At 36.3% G+C, this 21,144-nt stretch overlaps 1 protein-coding gene across 1 annotated transcript in view; it reads left to right on the top strand.

The window, feature by feature from the left end:
- Positions 1-21,144, top strand: part of SLC30A9 (solute carrier family 30 member 9) — an 85,942-nt gene that overhangs the window by 29,994 nt on the left and 34,804 nt on the right. Inside the window, exons 6-9 of the mRNA XM_047719189.1 lie at positions 269-351; positions 9,100-9,158; positions 14,825-14,892; positions 17,261-17,363. Coding sequence (XP_047575145.1) covers positions 269-351; positions 9,100-9,158; positions 14,825-14,892; positions 17,261-17,363 — 313 coding nt within the window. The remainder of the gene's footprint in view (positions 1-268; positions 352-9,099; positions 9,159-14,824; positions 14,893-17,260; positions 17,364-21,144) is intronic.

A 21,144-nucleotide genomic window follows, 5' to 3' on the forward strand; every position in this document is an offset into this window, starting at 1 on the left:
ATTTTTATCTTTGCAAACTTGTTTGCAAATTACTAATATGTACTAGTTAACTAAAAGTATTTGATAATTTATAAGAAAATTTATTGTTGAATTTACTTACTATTTAGAGTTAATTTAGAAACATTTTTTAAGTCCTATGTATTTTTCTTAAAGGACCTTTTGTTTTGTTGTAATCTTTTCATGTAGTTATAGTTCATCTTGATTTAAATATAATTACAATAAAGTCATTAAAATTGTCCATTGTTGATGGCTATATATGTATGTACAGATCCTTGGAAGTTTGGGGAAGCCCTGAAGCTCTGGCCAGAGAGAAAAAACTGCGTAAAGAAGCAGAAATAGAATACAGAGAAAGTAAGTATATTCACTTTAAAGTGGAGTTAATTGAAAAGTAAGTTGTAGGTAAAACTTGGGCCTTTAATAATTGCACTCCCTAGTAGTTGCATGCCTCTCCATTTTGGCTCTTTTGGTTCTAGCAAATATTAATTGTCACTTTGGGATTCAGTTACTTTTTAAAAATAGTATCAGGACACCTAGGTGGCTCACTCGGTTAAGCGTCTGCCTTCATCTCAGGTCATGATACCAGGGTACTGGAATGAATCCTAGCATCAGGTTCCTGGGTCGGTGGGGAACCTGCTTCTCCTGCCTGCTGCTCCCCTGCTTGTGTGTTTGCATGCTTGTTCTCTCTCACAAATAAAATCTTAAAAAACAAAATAAATAAAATAAAAGCAGTATCTATTTTTTTGTGTTTTTCCTCTATAGCTCTTTTAAGGATGATGAGAGGAAACAAAGCTGGTTGGTGGTTTATTATTATAAGATACATGAATATTATAATTTATGGTCTGATTTGAAGATTACACTTGTTCTAAAAGTGATTGTGCTTTCTTACAGAAAAGTCTGTTAATTCAGTTTCCTCATTTCTACTTTACTTTTCTAAATTTTCTGTTTATTCCAGGGAGAGTCGCATGAATTGGGGGAGGGGCAAAAGGAAACGGCGGGAGAGAGAGACACAGACTCCCACTGAACACAGAGATGCCAGGCTGATCTCATGTCTCATGAGATCATGACCTGAGCTGAAACCAAAGCTGGATGCTTAACTGATTGAGCCACCCAGGCACTGCCTGCCCCACTTCTACTTTAATTCATTCATTCAGCAGATATTTATCAAACAGAAGCTGTGAACTAGAAGCTGTGGTTGATGCTTGAGTTTTAGTTGCAAATAAGAGTCTCTGGGTATTTAACACTCCAATAGTTGAGTGACAAAGCCACCTTTATAGAATTAGGATTCAGAATTATGTGAGATATAATTTAGCTAATTCTTTGATTTACATACATGTATATATTCATTAATGTCAAAAGTGTTGCACACTTGTGATTTAAAAAAGGATGCAAAAATATAAAGAATAAAAGTCTCCTTTCATTTTCTCTAGTCACCATTTCATTTTACTTCCTATGGATAACTGTTGCTGGAAGTTTGGGATATATCTATCCAGAATATTTCTCTGCTGCATTTTCAAATTTTATATACATCATTTTTTTCACTTAAACATAAAAATTGGTGACACTATACCTATTGTTTTGCCTCCAGTTCTTTATACTTGCCAGTGTAGCCATAAACATCTTCCCATCTACATATAGAAATCTACCTCTCTCTCATTCTTTTTTTAACAGCTGCATAATATTCCACTGTGTGGATGTAATAAGCTTTATGTTCTCAAACTTTTTTTTACTATTACAAAGAATACAACAGTCAATATCATATTTCTTAAATATATAATAACATATTCTCTTATTACAAATTCATAGATAAAATGTTAGTAATATTTCAAGGTCAAAGGACATGGGCATTTTAAAATTTAATAGAATATTCTCTGAAGGAATATGGTGCCAGTTTACATTTACACTTAAAGTGTATGAGGGTGACTATTTTCTCAAACCCTTGACAATGTTGGATATTACCATTGTTTTAACTTTGTTGTGTATTTGATGGGCAGTAGATGATATATTTAATTTTGAGTTTCTCTGGTGACTGCTGAGGTTGGTTATCTTTAATATATTTATTTGTTTTTCTTAACTCTTCTTCTGTGATAATTTTTATATCCTTTACTCCATCTCTTACATTGTATATCTTCTTAAATTTATTTAATGAGTTTTTGGTAGATTTTAACTCTTTAATTTTGTCTGTTCTAAATATTTTTTTCTTTTTTTTTGGAGTTATCTACTTTTTAAAAAAAATTTATTTTTATTTCAAGTTTTTTTAAACTCCAGTTAGTTAACATATAGTGTAATATTGGTTTCAGGAGTAGAATTTAGTGACTCATCACTTACATCTAACACCCAGTGCTCATCACAGCAAGTGCCCTCCTTAATCCCCATCACCCATTTAGCCCATCTTGTGCCCACCTCCCCTCCATCAACCCTCAATTTGTTCTCTGTAATTAAGAGTTTGCCTCCCTTTCTTTTTTTTATTCCCTTCGCCTATGTTCATCTATTTTGTTTCTTAAGTTCCACATATTAGTGCAATCATACAGTATTTGTTTTTCTCTTACTGACTTACTTTGCTTAGCATAATACAGTAGCTCCATCCACATCGTTGCAAATGGCAAGGTTTCATTCTTTTTGATGGCTGAGTAATACTCCATTGTATATTTACACCACATTTTCTTTTATCCATTCATTAGTTGATGGACATTTGGGTTCTTTCCATACCTTGGCTGTTGTTAATAATGGCTGCTGTAAACAACAGGGTACATATACTTTGAATCAGTATGTTTGTACGCCTTGAGTAGATACCTAGTAGTGCAATTGCTGGGTGGTAGGGTAGCTCTATTTTTAACTTTTTGAGGAACCTCTGTACTGTTTTTCAGAGTGGCTGCTCCAGTTTGGATTTCCACCAACAGTATAATAGGGTTCCCCCTTTCTGCATTCTCATCATCTGTTGTTTCCTGAGTTGTTAATTTTAGCCATTAGGGTGAAGTGGTATCTCATGGTGGTTTTGATTTGCATTTCCCTGATGATGAGTGATGTCGAGCATCTTTCCATGTGTCTGTAACCATCTGTATGTCTTCTTTGGGAAAATGTCTAGTTACGTCTTCTGCCCATTTTTAAACTGGATTATTTGGGGGGGTTTTGGGGGGTGTTGAGTTTGGTAAGTTCTTTGTAGATTTTGGATACTGACCCTTTATCCGCTATATTATTTGCAAATACCTTCTGCCATTCTGTAGGTTGCCTTTTTAGTTTTGTTGTTTCCTTAGCTGTGCAGAAGCTTTTCACCTTGAGGTGCCTGGGCAGCCAGTCAGTTAAGTGTCTGCCTTCGGCTCAGGTCATGATCCTGGGGTCCTGGAATCGAAACCCGCATTGGACTTCCTGCTTAGCAGCGAGTCTGCTTCTCCCTCTCTCTCTGTGATCTCTCTCGCTTTTGCTGTCACTCAAATAAATAAAATCTTTAAAAAAAAAAAAAGAAAGAAGAAGAAGTAGATTTTTATCTTGATGAAGTCCCAATAGTTCATTTTTGCTTTTGTTTCCCTTGCCTCTGGAGACATGTCTAGCAATAAGTTGCCATGGCTGAGGTCAAAGAGGTTGCTACTTGTGTTCTTCTCTAGGATTTTGATGGTTTTGTGTCTCCCATTCAGGTCTTTAATACATTTTGAATTTATTTTTGTGTATGGTGTAAGAAAGTGGTTCAGTTTCATTCCACATGTGGCTGTCCAGTTTTCCCAGCACCAGTATGTTAAAGAGACTATCTTGTTTGCATTGATATTTTTTTCCTCCTTTATCAAAGATTAGTTGACCATATCATTGTGGGCCCATTTCTGGCTTTTCTATTCTGTTCCATTGATCTATGTATTTATTTTTGTGCCAGTACCATACTGTATTGATGACTGTTGCTTTGTAATAGAGCTTGAAGTCCAGAATCATGATACCTCCAGCTTTTCTTTTTTTTCTCAAGATTGCTTTGGCTATTTGGGGTCGTTTGTGGTTCGATATAAATTTTAGGACTCTTTGTTCTAGCTCTGTGAAAAATGCTGGTGGTATTTTGATAGGGATTGCATTAAATATGTAGATGCTTTGGGTAGTATAGACATTTTAACAATGTTTATTCTTCTAGTCTGTGAGCATGGAATGTTTTTCCATTTCTCTGTGTCCTCTTCAATTTCTTTCATAAATATTCTATAGTTTTCAAAATACAGACCTTTTACATCTTTAGTTAGGCTTATTCTTAGGTATCTTACGGTTTTCAGTGTAATTGCAAATGGAATCAATTCCTTGATTTCTCTTTCTGCTGCTTCATTTATGGTGTATAGAAAATGCGACAGATTTCTCTGTTGATTTTGTATCCTGCGACTTTGCTGAGTTTGTGTATCAGTTCTAGCAGTATTTTGGTGGAGTCTTTGGGTTTTCTATGTAGAGTATCATGTTATCTGTGAATTGTTCCTTGCTGATTTGGATGCCTTTTATTTCCTCCTTTTTTTTTTTTTAACTAGTGAGGGAGAGAGTGGGGCAGGGTAGAGGGAGTGAGAGAGAGAGAGAGAGAGATTGCTAAGCAGACTCCACACCCAGCGTGGATCCTGATGTGGGTCTCAGTATCACAATCCTGAGATCATGACCTGAGCAAGAATCAGGAGTCTAGATGCTTAACCGACTGAACCACTCAGATGCCCCAGGATGCCTTTTATTTCTTTTTGTTGTCTGATTGCTAATGCTAGGACTTCTAGTACTATGTTTAACAGTGGTGAGAGTGGACATCCCTGTCTTATTCCTGACCTTAGAGGAAAAGCTCTCAGTTTTTCCCCATTGAGGATGATATTAGCTGTGGGTCTTCCATACATGACCTTTATGATGTTGAGATATCTTCTCTCTATTCCTACTTTGCTGCAGGTTTTTGCTCTGAGTATTTTCTCATCTTCCTTCTTCAGTTTTTGTTTCATTCCCCCCATTTGTGGGAGATTTCAAACATAGAAGTACAGAGGAAAGTATAACCACTCCGCAGGAATCCATCACCCAGCTTTACAGTTATCAACACATGGTCAACCTTGTTTTATCTATATCTCCTTTACCCTCACTCTACTAAATTACTTTGAAATGAATCCATTTCATCTTTAAATATTTCAGTGTATATTTCTGAAAAAACAGGTATTTGTTTTAGTTAGTTTACATGGTAGTGGTAGTTGAACTGTTTTAGAAAGTTCACTAAGCACTACCTGTAGTAATCTCATTCGGTCTTAATATCCTCTCAGTTGCACCTTGGCTGAAGATCTAGGATGGTTTTAGATAGTTTGTATTCAGGCAAAGAAAATGAATGACCTTTTGCTAATTATTCCTTTTCTTGACAAAATTGAAAACATTTTTTCTCTTTTCAACTAATCTAGTCAGGAGGAATAAGGAATATGTTTGAGATTCTCATAGGCTTGCAATATATAATATGAAGTCATCTGCATGTTGAGCAAGTGTAGATTTTTTTGTAGAATCCAAGTCCTTTAAATCATTAGTATAACATTTTGAGAAGTAATAAAGAGAATCAGTAAATTTTAGTATCCGTGGGGTTTGGGCCACAGAAAAAGCAAACAGTTGCTGATTATATTCACAGATATGCTAAAGAGAGCTACAGTTAAATCCACAGGGGTGAAATATTGCCTTAAGAGAAATATATATTGGAGTCAGGGAACTTCAGAATTTTGATACCACTATTCAGTTAAAGGCTTCTGTTGGGTTCTTTAAGGTAATAGAGATGCTCATACAGGATATGATCAAATGTTGTTCCAATAGGGCAGATTGCATTGAGGAATTAGATGGTTGCACTGCAGTTATAGTTCTGGTTACTTTGGGGAACAGATATAATGTGGCAGGAATAAAATAGAGATAGAGATGCTAGCATCTGAGAAAAATGTATGCATACTTTTCTTTGACAGGCTTTATTTAGGAGAATCTGAATTCTTCAACTGTATTTCTAAATTCTTTAGAGGACTAAAGCTTAAAGGTGACAGTATTACCTTCCCTTGATGAGTTGGTGAAATTTCTAGGTGGAAATTGAGAGACAGTTATAGTTAGTAATATAGGAAGAAAAGGGGGAGAGAGAGTTTTTTGAGAGCGTGGGAGTTCAGTATCAAGAGGGTGAAGTAGTGGGATAGGAAGGAGATCAAGGAGAAGGGAGAGATGGTGGAGGAGACATGCTAGGAAGGAAAGAACAAAGTAGATAAATTAGTGGTGTTCAGATTGTCCCATTTTTGGCCAATGGAAGTACCTCAAGTTGGTTCTGAAGTCCCTTTGTCATAACCCTAGTATTGTGGCATCCTTTCTTTTAAGTATAATAAAGTGTTTCAGGTTTATCTTGTACGTGTCCTGCCCAGACTGGGCATTACCCATTTCTGAAAAGAACCCCCTTTTTTTTTTTTTGTGGTAAATAAAATTGAGAGATTGTACTTGGGCCTTTGGGGTACTTTTTTTTTTTTTTTTTTTTTTGAGGGAGAGAGGAAGGCGTGGAGGGATAAAGGGAGAGGAAGAAAAAGAATCCTAAGCAGGCTGTTATGTCCAGGCTGTTATCTCCAGCGTGGAGCCTGATGCAGGGCTCAATCTCATGACCACAAGATCACGACCTGAGCGGAAATAAAGAGTTGGACGCCTAACGGACTGAGCCACCAAGGTGCCCCAGTGGTACTCATTTTTAATAGGTTGACATATTTTTAAGGTCTTTCCAGTGGACAGTAATAAGAAATACTTCATTTTCCTTAAGAGAGAAGCTATATAGGCTATTCTGGAAAACTTAAAATGTTTTCTTTGTTGTGTTTTTTAACTTTTCCTTACACTGAAAATCTTATTTCTTAATCCAATAATATAATTATATTTTTGGTTTACTCTTATATGTGTATACATACATATAGAAAGAACATGGTATAGTTTCAAAATAATAATACCAGTATTATTGCCATCAGGATGATTTAAGTGTTCTTGACTTTCGTTTTTGTCTTTAGTATATATTCCACTAGGGATGTATAATGTTTCTTTGTTTTAAATTCACTTGAAATTTCTGTCTGCATAGATAAACCATCAAATAGGTATAAAATGATGTTCATTTGTTTCATTTTGCTTCTGATATTTAGAAATAACTTGTATGATTCCTCTACCAGACAGAACCTTCAGAGAAATTTAGTTTCCATCCTTATCTTCTCCACCCTGTTTCTCCTTCTCACATTGGTAACCATTTAAAAAATCAGTTTTGGAGTTATTTTTTCCATTAAAAAATATACTATGAAATAGCATGTATATGGTATTAATTCCCTCCCCACCCCCTTTCATAAATAAGGTATACTTTCTGTCTTTGGTTTTTTTATTGACATTATGTCCTGAGGACCAATCTGTAGCAATAAATAGAGACATTTCTTCATTCTTTTTATAATACTCCATTTTGGGGGGTACAACATGGTTTATTCAGTCATTCCCCCATAGGTTGTTTTCAGTCTTCTGCTATTAAAATAATGGTACCATGAGGCTGTACATATATGAAAGGAAATATTTAAACACAGTTTGAGAAAATAAAGTAATAGAAATTTGTTTTTCTTGTATTTTTAAACCTTGAGCTAAAAATTGAAGAACTGGTTCTTCTATCAAGATTAAGTAATTCAGGGGTGCCTGGGTGGCTCAGAGGGTTAAAGCCTCTGCCTTCCGCTCAGGTCATGATCCCAGAGTCCTGGGATCGAGCCCCACATCGGGCTCTCTGCTCAGAGGGAGCCTGCTTCCTCCTCTCTCTCTGCCTGCTTCTCTGCCTACTTGTGATCTCTGTCAAATAAATAAATAAAATCTTTAAAAACAATAAGATTAAGTAATTCATATTTTTAGATAATATTGAGAAGAGAATCTTATATCAGAGTACCTTTCTGGGGCGCCTGGGTGGCTCAGTTGGGTAAGTGTCCAACTCTTGATTTCAGCTCAGGTCATGATCTCTGGCTTGTGAGATCAAGCCCAGCCTCAGGCTCTGCAGTAGGCATAGAGCCTGCTTAAGATTCTTTTTCTTCCTCTACGTCTAGCCCTTCCTACCCCCACCCTCTAAAATAAATAAATAAACATTTTTAAAAGTGCACCTTTCTCTCATTGCATTTCTCCCTGCCTTTTTGTGTTGTGTTAAAAAACATAACAGAATTTGTCATTTTAAAGGAATTATTAAGTATATTCACATTGTTAAGAAACAAGTCTTTAGGAATTTTTTTCCCAGAGCTTTTTCATCACATAAAACTGAAACTCTGTAAACAAATGGTTCCCCTTTTCTCCTACCTGTAGCCCTGGTAACCACTGTTCTACTTTCTGTCTCTATGAATTTGACTCATATAAATAGAAGTATACAATATTTGTCTTTTTAACTGAGATTTCATGTAGCTTAATGTCCTCAAGGTTTATCTTTGTGCCAGGATTTCCATCTTTTTTAAGTCTGAATAATATTTCATTGTATGCATATACCGCCTTTTGTTTATCCATGGACATTTTGGTAGCTTTCACTTCTTGGCTATTCTGAATAGTGGCGCTCTGAATATGAGTATGTAAATATTTCTTTGAGACCTTGCTTGCTTTTTTCTTTTTCTTTTTTTCTTTTTCCTTTTTTTTTTGGATGTATACCTCCAAGTGGGATTGCTAGATCATATGGTAGTTTTTAATTTTTTGAGGAACCCTCCATGTTGCTTTCCACGGCGGTTGCACCATTTTACTGACCCACCAGCATACAAATGGTTTTCACTTTCTTCACATCCTTGCCAACACTTGTTATTTTCTGAGTTGGTTTTGTTTTGTTTTTGGATAATGGCCATTCTGGTGGGTGTGAGGTGATACCTTATTTTAGTTTTAATTTGCATTTTCCATAAAGAGTTTGATATGAGCATTCTTTAATGTGCTTGTTAGCCATTTGTATATCATCTTTGGAGAAAGGTCTGTTCTAGTCCTTTGCCCATTTTTTATCCAGGTTGCAGATCCAGATTTTTTATAATAATCCAGTACTTTTACTGATAGCCAATAGAAAATATTTAACATACTCTTAAAGAGAATAATTGTGTTAGTGTAGAATGTGACTGATAGAATATGTATGAGCTAAATGTATTTTGTAATTCTTTTCTTATAAAGGGCTATTTAGAAACCAAAAGATACTAAGAGAATATAGAGACTTCCTGGGAAACACCAAGGTAAGATTATCTTTCTGATAATGTTACATGTGTATATTTTTGCACAGTGAAATTTTAGTATCAGTCCATTGTGAAATTTTAGCATGTTTGATCATAATTCAAGATTTTCTTGAGCACAGTGTAATTTACTGAATTATATAGTCTGTCTCTGTTTGGTTTTCTTGAAATTAAAAAAAACTGGGACATAATTTCTCTTTAAATTCATAACATGTTATAAACCATAAGTATATAGATACAGGTAAGGGAGAAGTCTTTATTTTCTTAGGTTTTTAGTAAAATTTAACTCTTTTGTATATACCTTTAATTTCCTTTGTCCTCTCTCCTACTTCTAACCCTGATTAAATATTCAAACTGCCACTTCTGTGCTTGTACTCAAAAAGTTTAGCCCTTGGACAAGAAAATTACACAGCCATTCAGATTGTTCTTACTTATTATATGAGTATGTATAAAATCAGTGGACACAATATTATTTGACAGTCTTACTGAACTTCCATAATGCGTTCAGTCTCTCACTCTGTGAAACAGCTGTTGCATACTTTTCCTGTCTTCCCAAACTTCCTACAGCCTTCCTCTTCAGCTGATGACCTTGCTTCATCTTTCACTGAAAAAAATAGTTGTAATCAGATAAAAGTAGCTCACTTTTCATCACCAGATTTACTAACTTATCTACTATTAGAAGGAAATTAATATTGAGACCAGTATAGAAAGTTTACCTTTATCATCCTATCCCTTATTCTCTTCTGAATCCTCTTCATTTGGGCTTTCATCCCCACCAGTCCACTGAAATGGCTTTTATCAAAGTCACCAGTACCTCCAACATACCAAGTAATCATGTCCAGAGCCAACATTGCATTTAAACTTAGTTGGGAGATATCTCCTGTCAAAAAGTGAAGGTCCTATTTGGAGAAAAGACTAGCTGTGCAGATTGTCTCCTTTCTTCTGAGTTACATTTCAGACATTGCTCCCTTTTGGCAAAGTTTTGGTTGTCAGTGATGACAACTCTAGTCATATTTTATTTATTTGTTCTTTTCTTTTCTATTCATTGTATTCAGAACTCCTTAATTTCCATTTCCTCTCTGAGTTTTGTGTTTCTGGCATCCCATTGGTGGAATCTTTGCCCCAAGAGCCAGGCTCTTCACTGCTGCTGTGGAATAACATAGTAACATAGGTTGGCAAGACCTACCTCCTGGGAGAATCTGTTCCTCGGTGTTCTGTCTGTTTTCCATGAAGGTTCGTTGTCACTAGATTTTTGAGAGTAGCTACTGACTTCTGAAATCAGTGTCACTAGAGGCCTTTTGAGGATTCATACTTGTCAACCTTGAAAAGTTCCAGGTTTTGAATGGAATTTTTTAAAAAAGATTTTATTTATTTATTAGAGAGAGTGAGCGAGAGAGAGAGAGCACGATTAAGGGCAAAGGGAGAGGGAGACGCAGACCCCCCTTGCTGAGCAGGGAGCCAGATGTGGGACTTGATCCCAGGACACTGAGATCATGACCTGAGCCAAAGACAGACACTTAACCAACTGAGCCACCCAGGTGCCCCCTAGAATTTGTTTCTATTATACTCTTTTTTTTTTGTAGTAATAGGATAATACTTTAATTTCCCTCCACTGTTCCCATATTTCTGTAAAACACATTCAGTCTCCTACTGAAGATGATTGCTTTTCTTCTCCAGAAATATATGGGGCTAGTCCTGTTAAATACTTAATATTTTTAAATTAATTATGAAATTCTTCTGCTCCCCCACCTTCTGATCCACTTGTTTTTCTGTGATATTTTTCTTTGTATTAGAGGAACTCTAGTAGTGATATATATGAACTCACTATGTTCTGGGTCTGCCAAAAGCATTCTCTTATCAGAACAGTATCTAACTGTCTGATACCTAATTTCTCAATGTCCTTTTAATACATTTCTCCTTTAATACACTTCTCCTTTCTTGTGCCTTTCCTTAGAATTCTAATTCTGTGAAATTATTTGTGATAGTCCTTTAGAGCATTAGAAGTACCTTTATCTCCACTTGCAGTTATAATTTTGAAGTGTCAGTAGTGCTTTGAGTATTTTATGCTGATTTGCTGGTAGTCGTTTTTGAAATATTGCCGCATTTTCTGTTTTTGTTCCAATATTTTAAAAAATTATTATCAAAAATTTCAAATATATACAAAAGTAGAAAAAATATTTGATGAACCCATCTTCCAATTTCAGTAATTCCCAGCGTGTTGGCCATTCTGCTCTCTAAGGGTCAGTTCTGCAATTGCTTTTATTATGGAATTTATGGGTGGCTTTAATAGGATGCTTCCCAAGGGTGTTGTGAATCCTGGCTCCTTGTAGATCTCTTGCTTTTCCTTGGACTTTGTCACTATTTCTGATGTAACAACCAACGTGTTTTCACCTTTTCTGTAATAATTTTTTTATCAGCTGTTTGAGCTCTGTAAATCTTTTTTTCCTTAAGACATTTTATTCTACTTTTTAAGATCTCATTTTCCTTCCTTGTCTGTCTTATTTATCCCAAAAGTTCTTGCACCTTTCTTCTAAAGACATATTTCTCATCTTCCACTTTAAACAGCATCTTTTCATTTATCTCTCTGCATTTTTTTTTTTTTACTGTTCCTAAAATAATTTTTTGGAGTTTTGTTTTTCTTTATTCAGCCAAAGGACATAGCACATTCTCATTATAATAAAACAAACGTACTCTAGTTTTTATTTATTAATAAATAATAGAACTCAAAAATCTAGAGCCATGGTCAGCGTTTATAGTTTGCAAATCTAAGTTCAAGTAAAATCATATGGATAAGGTTTCTTCCTGCCTAATTCCTGGTCTTAGCTCTGGAGGCAGTTCAAAACAGAATTGGGGGGCATCTAATTGCACATTGTCAAGAGCTGGCCTTAACACTTAAAATCTAGAAGCTCCCTCTTGTGTCTGTTGTCCACAGGGAACGTAGGAGGTGCTGTTTAAAATCCTGGTCTGCAGACCTGACTACAAAACACTGTAAAAGTGAGAAGAAATTTAAATAGGCACTTTTCTCTCCTAATTCCTGATATGAAATCTCACCTCAGCTTTCTTGGCAATAACCAGCCAATTCTATAGAAATTCTATAGAATCCAAGTGTACGCTGCAGCAGCCTGACTTACAGGACCTGCAGTTTCAGTGCAGGCTATTTGTCCCTCTTCAGGGCCATTGTGGTCTGTGTGCAAGGGAACAAAACTGCCATAAGCTATGGTGACTTACCAAGAAGTAAGTAACTCTTGCATGGCATGACCCCAGTAACAACCTGAAATCTGACTCCTTATTTGTTTTCCTCATCTGTTTCTCAGAGTTCCAGTCCATTACATTAGATCTTAAAGACTCTTCTGATCAATTTATTTATTTTTAAAGATTTATTTATTTATTTAGTTGATAGGCAGAGATCACAAGTAGGCAGAGAGGCAGGTAGAGGAGGAGAGGCAGAGAGGCAGGCAGAGAGAGGAGGAAGCAGGCTCCCTGCTGAGCAGAGAGCCCAATGCGGGGCTCCATCCCAGGACCCTGAGATCACGACCTGAGCTGAAGGCAGAGGCTTAACCCACTGAGCTATCCAGGCACCTCAAGACTCTTCTGATTGAGACTTACCCAGTAAACTGTAGACACCTCTACCTGTCTTGTCCAAATACAGAGCCACTCAGAAGAAAATGTCTACCAAGTCCCAAAATAAAAGAGAGAGCTCATAAATATGCCCAGTATTCTCTTCTAAATTTACCTTACTACACTTACTTAGTCAACCCCCAGACAGCCACTGGGGAGGAGGGGAGGCCACCAGTATTGGGAGGAGGGGGAAGTCTCTTCTCATGGAAATCCAAGAGGGAAGGAATAGTCAAGTGCCCGTCACCAGCAGAAGTATTCCTTTTCCTTGGAACACCTTGTTCTCTAGGAGCCTAAGACAGTCTTTCTCCTGGTTCTCCTTGGACTTCATTAATACCTTCACTTCCTTCATCTCTTCTGAAAAAAAACTCCTCTGCTTATTTACTCAGTCTCCAAATATTAGAGATTCATTATAGACCCTTTTATGTTTAAATCCCATTAGCAGATCCAACTGGCATTTTCTCCAAGATAGATGCCTAGTGTAACTGCTGCTCACCATGCCTCTTATTGAAACCTTAGTCTCAACCATCACCATCCTTTACTGGGACTACCCTCCTAATTGTTTTCTCCATCTCTGCTTTGTCCCCATAATTTGCTTCTGCTGAGCAAGGAGCCTGATGTGGGACTCGATCCCAGGACTCTGGGATCATGACCTGAGCCAAAAGCAGATGCTTAACTGACTGAACTGCCCAGACGTCCCTATTCTCTGCATTTTAAGCTATGTCTTTGTAAAACCCAAATTAGACTATACCAAATATCTGCTTAAAATCATGTGGTGCCTTCTTTTTGCCCGTAGAATAAGAGTTTTACTCCTTACCATAGTTTCCAAAATCCTGTGGAATATGATCCCTGCCTCCTTCTCTGTCCTCAACCCTTACCTTTTTCCTTGCTTTCTATGCTCTTAGTCACATCAAGCTTATTTTGTCCTTTCCCCACAGCAAGCTTATTTCTTTCCACGTCTTTAAATGTCCTGTGTGTATACTCTGCCTGAAACCATTCTTCAGATTTTTTCATGGTTGCTGCCTTCTCATCTTTGAACCTCTTTCATACTCTAGCTAAAATAACCCTTTCCACATACACCCTCCCCCCATACATGATCTTCTCCGTTCTATTTTATTTTCTTAATTATGTTTATTCTTATCTGATGTTATGTATTTGTTTATTTATTCTCTATCTTCCTGGACTCAATTTTGAGATCAGTGAAGGCAGGACTCTTGTTTACTGTCAGGTCCCAGCATCTAGAATTGTGCCAGGCATGTAGTAGTTGCACAATAAATATTTCTTGAATAAATGACATAAGGCAGCCTATATGAAGTGCTTTAATAGAAATGTAAAGTTCAATAATAAATGTGCAGCAGAGTGAGTATTCTCTGTGATGGACCAAGAATGGCTTTAAATAGAAAAGTGCCAGTTGGCCTAACATGGAATGGGATGAGTAAAAGCTAGACAAATTGTGGTAGAAGATGATGCTGGCATTCCAGGGAGAGGGCAGAGCAGGAGAAAAAACAAAGTATACATTGAAGGAACAGTGAAACTACATTTAACTCAAGATAAATAGCTTTCTTTACTTGGTTTGTTCCTTTTGTTTTGGTCTATTTTGGAATTCAACATTATCACTTGAGGTCTTTGGTATTTATAGAGTAATAAGGAGTTAAATTGGAGAAGCAAACTTGGCTTTGACTGTTCCTTAAAAGTTAAGTTGCTCAAGAAGTGGAAAAATTGTAGAGTGTATCGATTTTAGTTCAATACATTTTTGTCATTTTATCCCTAGTTTCTGTGAAACCACCGCAGATCTTTCCTGGCAACAGGCAGGAAATTACTTACAAAGAGACAAACGGTTAAGTTTTTGGAAAGAGATTCACATATGCTCTCAATTTCTATCTTCTCACTTTTTAACATGCAGATTCTAGAGAAAAGGAAGCAAATAACTAAATCTAGATGTTTAGAGGGTTTGATAGAGGACATATTTTCTAGTGTGTCAGAACAGTTATAAGCATCAAACTGTTCTCTGGAAATTTTAGAGATTTTTTGTGTGTTTTGTCTGTTTTTTATAGCCACGGTCCAGAACGACATCAGTTTTTTTTAAAGGGCCAGGAAAAGTGGTGATGGTTGCCATTTGCATGTAAGTACCACCTAAAATAAAAATGTATTATTTTTAATGTGTGTATCTATGAATGTAAAAATTTATTACTTGGCATTTAGGTGAAGAGTTAGATGTTTATGTTATTATAGAAGGAAGTTGAATGAACCCTTTTTTTTTTTTTAAGATTTTATTTATTTATGTGTTTGTTTATTTATTTGACAGAGAGAGAGAGAGCAGGGAGCCCAATACGGGGCTCGATCCCAGGACCCTGGGATCATGACCTGAGCCGAAGGCAGACACTTAACAACAGAGCCACCAGGCGCCCCTGAATGAACCTTTTTTAATTATTGTCAGTACAGTGTTGAAAGAAGAGTCCACATAGATATCCATGCTTGTGCTGGGTCTGTTTTTGGAGTAGTTAGGATCTAAGAATAGTTGCTCTCTGAAAATTCTTTTATTTTCATTGGAGTTGATAGAAGTCTTTTTTAGAAAGGTGAATTGGCTGAGATCATTTTTTGAATAAACAAGCCTGGGTCATATCTACTGAACAATATTTACATTCTTGTTTTGCCCCACTTATCTTGGAAGAACATAACTGATATTTGTGCCTCTTTTTTTTCCTTCTGTCTTCCTGATTCCTATTGTTATCTTTTTTCTCTTTTGCTGATTAATCTATTTTAGGATATTTAAAAGTATTAATTCCGTAATTTATTAGTTTGTTTATTTCTAAAATATATACATATGACATGCCAGGAATTGTGGTAGGGTCTTGAAATACAAAGCTAGAAATCATAATTCTCATCTTTAAGGATTGGAGGGGCACTAGACTGGAGGACATCATGTACAGTAATGCAGAGAGGAGACGATGATGCACTAAAACTGAGATAATGAAAGTAGGGATGGAAAGGCATGTTTAGGTCCAAGAAATATTTAGGAGGTATGGTCAAGGATGGTGCCCAGGCTTCTGATTTGGACAGTTGGATAGCTATGGCATCATCACTGAGAGAAGGAGCACTTGAAGGAGGGGCAGGGTGGCAGAAAAGGAAATGATGAGCTTAGTTTTGAGTTTAATGATCTACCTGTAGGGCACCCAAGTGGAGTTGGTCAACAGCATTAGTTCTTCTCATCAGTAATGTGAGGTTAGCAATTAAAACTTTCTTCATTGGAAGAATGTATGTAATATATGTAAACTGCTTAGTGTGATACCCAGTACGTAATAATTTTTGATATATGTTGGTCTGAAGCTCACAAAGGAAAGCTGAATTAGGGACTTAAGAGTTGAGAGTTACTGATATAGAGATGATAATTAAAGCCATAGGAGTAATTAAAGATCACCTGGAGAATGTGTATGAAATGTGTGGAAGAAAAATCCCTCAGGAGGAAACCTTGAAGAATGTGAACATCTGTGAAAGGGGTAGAGGAAAGAGCCTGCAGAGGAGACTGAAGAAGAGGAACGAGCAAGCAAGAAAGGAAAGCAAACCTGGAATGAAAGAAAATCAGGGATATCATGGATGCCAAGGAAGACAGTCTTCTAAGAAAATAGTGGCATATGCTTCTGGGGGATTAAGGAAAATACTAAAGTATTTTCAGGAATTTAGTGGCAAGAAACAGTTGTGGTATTGATAATAATCAAGGTATCTGAAACATAAGCCATTGTTAAATGGACCGAAGACTTAATGCAAAATGTGGAAAATGAAGACAGCAAGAGGAGATACAATCCTTTCAGAAAATTATTTGAAGTAGAAAGGAGGGGAAAGGGTAGCTGGAAGGGGATGTACAGTTTCCTTATTTATACAATGAGATATTAATATTTATATAATAGTGTTACAGTAAAACATGGTAAGTGGCTAAGTGTAGTGCCCGAGATAAATGGCGCCAGTCATTACTGTTGGAATCTGAACAGCTAGCTGTTTATTTTTAGCATCTATTATCTTCTAGTGTGACTCTGAGACTGCTTGGTCTAGATTTGTTTTCACCTCTGGCATATGGCACCTTCACATCTGGCGTGTTTAAGTAACTAGACTTTCACCGAAGTCTTGGTTTTGTCGTTAGTATGCTGGACAATATCAAGTGTAGATCTCTTTCACCTACATAAGACACTTAATTTCCTTCCTAACTTTACTTCATCCAAATATAAAACATTCTCTTCTCATCAGTTCTCAAAATACACTTAAGTAATTTGTTTACAAATATCATGTTTCTTCATTGGAATATTTAATGATATCATAATCTGTATTTTTCAAATTTATTCTCTTGTTACCTAAAGTATAATAAATTCTTAAAGGTTAGAGATTCTTTTTAATTTACTTGGAACAGAATCTAGTATAGAGGTTTATGTACTCAAATAAGCTTTTGGTAGAAATTTTTATCAAAACCTATGCTAAATTGTTTTATCTTTCTCTCCTAGCAATGGATTAAACTGCTTCTTTAAATTTCTTGCCTGGATTTATACGGGTTCAGCAAGTATGTTCTCTGAAGCTATACACTCTTTATCTGATACTTGTAATCAGGTAAGGTGTAAAAGTTTTTTTCTTGTTAATGTTAAAGTAAATTTTTTTTAAGGCTTTAGTCTGAAAGTTGACCTATTTAAAAACAGAATGATTCCTATAGTTGGCTTGAGGAATAAAGTGAAAGTTTTTTTTACTTTTGATGGTGAAGTACATAGAAATTTGATCATAGTATTTTATTATTATTTTTTAAATCAAGGATCTTCTTTATTACTTTTGTTTTTAAGAGAGAAAATGAGTGGGTAAGGAGTGGGGCAGAGGGAGAGAGAGAAACTCAAGCAGGCTCCGCACCCAGTATGGAGCCCAATGCAGGGCTAGATCTCATAACCCTGAGATCATTACCTGAGCTGAAATCAAGAGTCAGATGCTTAACTGACTAAACCACCCAGGTGCCCCGATCAGATTTTAAAGCAGGTTGTTATGCTTTAAGAACTTACAACAATGGAATATGAAGTATAAGATTATTAGTACTAAGCGTGGGCAAAGGTTTTTGTAGAAGAGATTCTTATCATTAGGTAGAAATTTGGTCTCTGAATATGACTTCTTATGACTATAAGGACCAATTAAGTTTTTTGAATAAAGCTATAAAATAATTGGTCACCTGGATGGCTCAGTGGGTTAAGTATCTGACTCTTAATTTTGGCTAAGGTTGTGATCTCAGGGTCTTGGGATCGAGCCCCACACTGGGCTCCATGCTCAGTGTGGGGTCTGCTTGTCCCTCTCCCTTTGCTCCTCCTCTGCTCATGTTCTCATGTGCATGCATGCTCTCTCTCTCTCAAATAAAGAAATAAAGTCTTAAAAAAATAAAGTTATAAAATAATCACAAGTGATTAATGAATTAAAGTGATTTCACATTAGACTGGTTTTTTCTTTAGATTTTATTTATTAGAGACAGAGAGAGAATGAGCAGCAGGAGGGCCAGAGGGAGGAGGGGCAGAACCTCAAACAGACCCTCTGCTGAGCATGGAGCCTGATGCTCACAATCTTGAGCATCTCACAATCTTGATCACAGTTCCCATCTCACAAGGCTTGATCTCACAAACTTGAGGTCATGACCTGAGCTGAAATTAAGAGTTGGATGCTTAACCGACTCATCCACCCAGGGGCCCATAAACTGGGATTTTTAATTCCTTTCCTTGAATGTGCAAATGAAGAAAGATTTTTATAAAATTAAGAACAAAAAACAAAACCCAAAGTCAGCAGAAGGAAGGGAATAATAAAGATTAGAGCAGAAATAAATGGTATAGAAACTAGAAAAGCAAAAGATCAATGAAACCAGGAGCTGGTCCCCGCCCCCCATGAGAGCATGCATGCCATGCATAGACAGTGGGGGAGAGAGAATTTTAAGCAGACTGCACTGTTACCATGGAGCTCTACATGAGACTTGATCTTACAACCCTGATATCATGACCTGAGTCAAAATCAAGAGTCAGATGCTTCACCAACTGAGCCACCCAGCTTTCCTGAGGAAATGATTCTTTGGAAAAAAAAATCAACAAAATTGATAAGCCTCTAGCTAGATTGATCAAGAAAAAAAAGGACTAAAAAATCACAAATGAGAGAGAAATAACCAGTATCACAGAAATTCAAAAGACTGTCAGAATATTATGAAAAATTATATGCCAACAAATTGGATAACCTAGAAGAAATGGATAAATTAGCCTACCAAAACTAAAGCAGGAAGAAATAGAAAATTTGAACATACTGATGTTGAATCAGTAATCAAAAACTCCAGGATTGCTTGGGTGGTTCAGATGATTAAGTGTCTGCCTTTGGCTCAGGACATGATCTCCAGGTCCTGGGATTAAGCCCCTCATCTGGCCCCCAGGGGGGCGGGGGGGGAGTCTGCTTCTCCCTCTGCCTCTCTGCCCTGCTCGTGCTCTCTCTCTCTCTCTCTCTCAAATGAATAAATAAGATCTTGGGGGGAAAAAACCTCCCAACAAACAAAAGTGCAGGGCCAGATGGCTTCACAGGTGAATTCTACCAAACATCTAAAGAAGAGTTAATAGCTATTCTTCTGAAACTATCCCAAAAAATAGAAGAAGGAAAATTTCCAAATCTATTCTCTGAGGCCAGCATTACCCTGATACCAAAAACAAAGATACCACCAAAAAACAGAACTACAGTCCAAACCTCTAATGACATAGATGCAAAAATCCTCAACAAAATACTAGCAAACCAAATCCAACCATACATTAAAATAATCATTCACCACAGTCAAGTGGGTTTTATTTCTGGATTTCCAGGGTGGTTCAGTATTCCCAAATCAATCAGTGTGATACATTACACCAATAAGAGAAAGGATAAGAACCATATGATCCTTTCAATAGATGGGGGAAAAGCACGTAATAAAGTAAAATATCCATTCATAATAAAAACCCTCAACAAAGTAGGTTTAGAGGGAACGTACATCAACAAATAAAGGACTTACATGAAAAACTCACAGGAAACATCATAATCAATGGGGAAATACTGAGAGCTTTTCTCCTAGGTCAGACACAAGACAAGGATGTCCACTCTCACCACTTTTATTCAACATAGTACCAGAAGTCCTAGCCACAACAATCAAACAACAGAAAGAAATAAAGGGCATCCAAATAGATAAGGAAGAAGCAAAACTTACACTGTTTGCAGATGACATGATATATATGGAAAATCCTAAAGACCACCAAGAAACTACTAGAGCTGATAAGTGAATTAAATCAAATCTCAGGATACAAAATCACCATACAGAAATCTGTTGCAGTTCTATATACTAAAAACAAAGCAGCAGAAAGAGAAATTAAGAAAACAATCACATTTACAATTGTACCAAAAATAATAAAATCTGTAGGAATAAACTTAGCCAAAGAGGTGAAAGACCTATACTCTGAAAACTGTAAAATACTGATGAAAGAAATTTAAGAAGATGTAAAGAAATGGAAAGACATTCCATGCTCAAGATCGGAAGAGCAAAATATTGTTAAAATGTCTGTATTACCCAAAGCAATTTACAAATTTAAATGCAGTCCCTATCAAAATACCAACATTTTTCACCAAATTAGAACAAAACCTAAAATTTTAGTGGAACCACAGAACATCCCGAATAGCCAAAACAATCTTGAAAAAGAAAACCTAAGCTGGTGGTATCACAATTCCAGGCTTCAAGTTATATTACAAAGCCTTATTAATCAAAACAGTATGGAACTGGCACAAAAATAGACACATAGATCAGTGGAACAGATTAGAAAACCCAGAAATAAACCACAATTATAGTCAATTAATCTTTGACAAAGCAGGAAAGACTATCTAGTGGGAAAAAGTATCTTCCATAAATGGTGTTGGGAAAACTGGACAACTACATGCAAAAGAATGAAACTAGACAACTTTCTTACACTGTACACAAAAATAAATGCAAAATGCATTAAAGACCTAAATATGATACCTGAAACCATAAAAATCCAGAAGAGAACAGAGGCAGTAATTTCTCTGACAAAATATTGAGACTACATCAAAATAAAAAGCTTGCACAGTAAAGGAAGCAGTCGACAAGACTGAAAGGCAATCTGTTGAGTGGGAGAAGATATTTGCAAATGACATTTCTGATAAAGGGTTGGTCTCCAAAATATATAAAGAACTGATACAACTCCACATTCCCCAAAACAAAGAATCCGATTAAAAAATGGGCAGGAGACATAAGCAGATATTTCTCTAAAGAAAATATGTAGATGGCCAGCAGACACATGAGAAGATGCTAAGCATCACTCTTTATCAGGGAAATGCAGATCAACACTGCAACGAGATA

This window comes from Lutra lutra, chromosome 2 (genome assembly GCF_902655055.1).
Source record: "Lutra lutra chromosome 2, mLutLut1.2, whole genome shotgun sequence".
NCBI lineage: Eukaryota > Metazoa > Chordata > Mammalia > Carnivora > Mustelidae > Lutra > Lutra lutra.